We start from the raw sequence: 4,314 nt of genomic DNA, 5'->3' as shown, positions 1-4,314 counted from the left end.
GAGCATGGAAACTCTCTGCCCTTTCCCCATACTATCAGCCTGTTCCTGTATTCTATCCTTTCATAATAAACTGGTGATCTAGTAAACACAACCAACAACCAAACACCTCTGGAGAGGAAGCACTGTGGGGCTGGAGCTGGTCATTTTTAAAAAATCAACATCCATTGTATTAGTTTCAGAGATACCACATAGTTACCATCCATCACCATGCACAGTCACAGAATTTTTCTTGTGATGAGAATTTTTAAAATGCACTTTCTTGGCAACTTGCAAATATACAATACGATGCTGGTATTTTTGAAGGGACACCATGAGGCTGGTGTAGGTGTGTCGCAGCAGCGGCTGGCGGGGGGGTGGGGAAAGGAGGAATGCCTGGAAATTGGAACCGTCACTACCAGAATGATGAAATCTACCACAGTAACAGCAAACAAAATAGGAAATAATAATGTCTTTCTCTTGCAGCCTCCCTCCAGTGCCCCCTACTGGCAGAGCCTAATATGGAGCCACCTGACAAAGGAAAAATCTCTTTGGTAGAGTCTCCACTAAAGCAGAGTACCTAAGGATGGTTAATTATCAGCATAGGCTTCTTTTCATTTCTTTTCTCATACTAAAATAATTGTATTGTTTTAAATGTCTCTTTCCATGCTGAAATACATGAATGGTTGAAATAACATGCAATCTACTCAAATGTAAATGTAATACACTATGTAATTCCAGAAGTTATCTACATATGGAAATAATGTTTATATAAGAATTATATTAAACAGGTCATTAGTTAAATAAGATCTAAACTAAGAAGAGAGAAATCCAAACGACTTTAGAGGGAAAAGCAGAGTCATCAGATGTTATTTTGTGGTCGTGAGTGTCCAGGGTCCAACTGCCATAAAGCTACCATCATCAAACCTGCAAGTAACCCCAGGCCCTGGAGCTCAGCATCGGTTTCTTGATTGACTATAACCTGGCTGTTAAAAGGATGAAATGATACCATGTATATTAAACATCCAGAATCATGCCTGGTCCATAATATGTGTTCAGTAAACCTTAACACTTTCTTTTCTGATATAAGCACATGGGTTTCCTCCCCGCCCCCCCTTCATTCTGTTTATGTGATGTATTACATTGATTGGTTTTTGAATGTTGAACTATCCTTGCATTCCAAGAACAAACCCCACGTGGTTGTCATAGCATATAATCATTTTAATGTGCAGTTGAATTCGGTTTGTTAGGGTTTTTTGTTTGTTTGTTTGTTTGTTTTAATTGCTACTTACCATATACAGAGAGTTTGAGCTTTTGGACTGAGAAGCTAAATCAAGGTGACCTTGAAAGTTTAACAAGAGAACTTCCTGCACTGTCTGCTCTGAAAGTCATTCCAGCTTTGCTCTCATGAGGTATTTTCATAGAGGTGAGCTCTCTGCTCTGCTCTTTAAGTCTTCCCAGTTACTCTCGTAGCTGCAAGTCATAGCTACAGACAAATGAGAAACATCAAGTGAGTGATTTAGAGGAAGAATTTTGAGAGCCTAGCTTTTTCTAAATGCCAGGGACAGTTTCAGCTGTTAACTCAGGGCTTAAGAGCATGAAAAGAATGTCAGGCTAGCTGATCAGAATTTTTATGATTAGAGAGAAAAGCTGGCTTCTCTGGGTCTTTGATCTAGCTCAGTGGGAAAGGCGGCAGAGCGCTTCAAATGCACCACCACCTGATCCTGGCTGCTCAAGGACACATCTGGGAAGATACCTGAGGGGGGTCAGCTGCTTGCTTTTCCATCTGGAAATGAAGTTAGAGATTACAGGCCTTGTCCTGTAGCAGAGGGGAGGCGTTTTTGGTGGGGAACAGTCCCCTGGTCTTTCAGGAGCACTTGGGATTAACTCCAGAAGGTTAACAAAGATTCCGGTGATAAAAGCCACTTGGGGCATTTACAGTTCCTTGGAAATTTTGATTCTGTTGGTCTGAGTTAGGAACTTGGATTTTGCCTTTAAAGAAAGTGGCCCTGGTGATTTTTATCATCAGGGAAGTTTGGAAGCCGCGTCTAGGGCAAGAGGGCAATTCTGTTCTTGGACCTCTGCTCATTAGTGGGGAAGGGAGCTAATATAATATTTAACCACTTAAGAGAGACATCTGTTTGGATTAGGCCTGTCCAGGAAAGGAAGGGGATTACAGTTACTATTCAGCAGAGGAGCAAATTCATGGAATGGAGCCGCTTTCAAGTTCTATAATTATGAATGACCGATAATGTCACTGAATACCAAGCTTTCTTCTCTGAAGTAGCTTGAGTTTGGTTGCAAACATAGCAGGGTTAAAAAACACTGAGTGTGGAGAATGCTTGAGGCACTCTCTTTCCTTCTGTCCCTCCCCTCCAAAAATTTAATTAAAAAAATAAAATAAAATGTTCCCTTAAAAAAAAAAAAGGCATTGTTGACTTCACCTTGGAGACCAGGGACTGTGCTGCCACCATGGAGGGAAGGTCTGCAGCAGGTGTCCTAGATGCCGGATCATAACTGATGCTCATTCAACTTTGGCCATTGACGTGGTGCATGGGAAGGCTTCCTGGGGTGGGGGGGTCCTTCCTCACCCCAGCTGGAACTGTCCCCCAACGCTGAAACCAAAAGGCACACGGGCCGGTCATAAGACAGCAGCACCTAAGAGCTCGGTGAGGGTTGTGGGTGATTAAGGGTCATCACAAGTCGAGCCCCCTGACATGGGAAGGATGACACAGTCAAGAAATGGGTGTCTGTGCCCTTCCAGTGAGCTGACCCAACAGGAAAAGCGGGTTATGTGTCCGACTACGTGATGGGGACAACAAGGGCCCTGCCCTCTGCCATTTCTACGATCCTGGTTTTGGCAGGATGCAAACAAAGCCCAGGAGCAGTGCCTTTTACATCTAGAAAAGCACCTCATGGCACAAAAGGACAGGCTCAAACACTTTTTGAATGAATGGATGTGAATGAGAAAGAATTTGTCATTGAATTGTAAGACAGAGGCCCCCAATCATGGACATTGTATAAGAAAACTTCAAGCTTCATTTCTCAGACCTTTATTCTTCTAAACAAAGTTCAGGACTCTGCCTGTTATACTCTGTTAACCACAGAGGCCCAAAGTTCTTCCATAACTAATCGGAGCCTGTGACTGCCTTGCGCGGCTCTGAGGAGCCGTCACAATCCCTTTCCTCTCTTGGAAGCGGGGTGATTGCATGTGAACCATGGAGCAGGGCAGCAGCCGCTCGGAGGACTTCCCTCTCAATGTGTTTTCGGTCACTCCTTACACACCCAGTACCGCTGACATCCAGGTGTCCGATGATGACAAGGCAGGGGCCACCTTGCTCTTCTCAGGCATCTTCCTGGGACTAGTGGGGATCACGTTCACCATCATGGGCTGGATCAAATACCAAGGTGTCTCTCACTTTGAATGGACCCAGCTCCTTGGGCCCATCCTGCTGTCAGTCGGGGTGACATTCATCCTGATTGCTGTGTGCAAGTTCAAAATGCTCTCCTGCCAGGTGTGCAAAGAAAGTGAGGAAAGGGTCCTGGATTCGGAGCAGACGGCGGGAGGACAGTCGTTTGTTTTCACTGGTATCAACCAGCCCATCACCTTCCATGGGGCCACTGTGGTGCAATATATCCCTCCTCCCTATGGCTCTCAAGAGCCCCTTGGGATCAACACCACCTACCTGCAGCCAGTGGTGAACCCCTGTGGTCTCATACCACCTGGAGGGGTGGTGATGGCCACTCCAAGTCCTCCTCAGTACTACACCATCTACCCTCCAGAGAATGCCGTGTTTGTTGGTGAGCAAGACTACCCTTCGATTGTGGCTGGTGGAAATGACAGGTATGTTGTGTGTAGTGGGGACGCTCCCCTTGTGGCTGTCACAGTCACAGCCCACGGGCATTGTCTGGTCTGTAAGGAAGGTGTTGGGAGAATGCAAATGTCTGTGTGGCCTGTTACCAGGATGGCGGTGTCGGCTCTGAGAGAGGCGCTGTGGGCTGTAACGGGTCTGTGTTTTCTGCTCCCACGCCAGGTTCAGCCCTGATGCTGACCAGCTGGGAGAGACACAGCCGGCAGAAGAGGACTCCGCCTGCTTCTCTCCTCCTCCCTATGAGGAAATATACTCCCTCCCTCGCTAGACCCTGATGCCGAGGGAACAGGATTTAAGTCATTGTTGCCGACGAATGAGGTGTTGGATGCTGTGACTTTCAGAGGTTAGACAGTAGGACAGCCCAGGAAGCCGGATGGACACCCATCAAGGGGATGGGGTGGGGGTGGGGTGGGAGGGGACATGGGAAGCAAAATGTCTCAGATTGGTAAAAATTAGGCCCAGGGTG

General features: G+C 46.4%; 1 protein-coding gene across 1 annotated transcript; it reads left to right on the top strand.

Annotated features, from left to right (window-relative positions):
• The first annotated feature begins 3,050 nt into the window (after nucleotides 1-3,050).
• TMEM174 (transmembrane protein 174) lies at nucleotides 3,051-4,022 on the top strand. The gene is made up of 2 exons (XM_039242064.1): nucleotides 3,051-3,887; nucleotides 4,011-4,022. The coding sequence occupies exons 1-2, from the start codon at nucleotides 3,195-3,197 to the stop codon at nucleotides 4,020-4,022; spliced, it is 705 nt and encodes a 234-aa protein (XP_039097995.1). The 5' UTR covers nucleotides 3,051-3,194.
• Nucleotides 4,023-4,314: the final 292 nt, after the last annotated feature.

The sequence above is a fragment of the Hyaena hyaena genome, unplaced genomic scaffold (assembly GCF_003009895.1).
Source record: "Hyaena hyaena isolate Hyena2069 unplaced genomic scaffold, ASM300989v1 scaffold_205, whole genome shotgun sequence".
Lineage (NCBI taxonomy): Eukaryota > Metazoa > Chordata > Mammalia > Carnivora > Hyaenidae > Hyaena > Hyaena hyaena.
Note: the sequence above shows the minus strand (reverse complement) of the source record. Positions and strands in the feature narration are given on the sequence as shown.

Coding starts and splice junctions, on each gene's coding strand:
- TMEM174 (XM_039242064.1), top strand. CDS start 3,195: ATGGAGCAGGGCAGCAGCCGCTCGGAGGACTTCCCTCTCAATGTGTTT.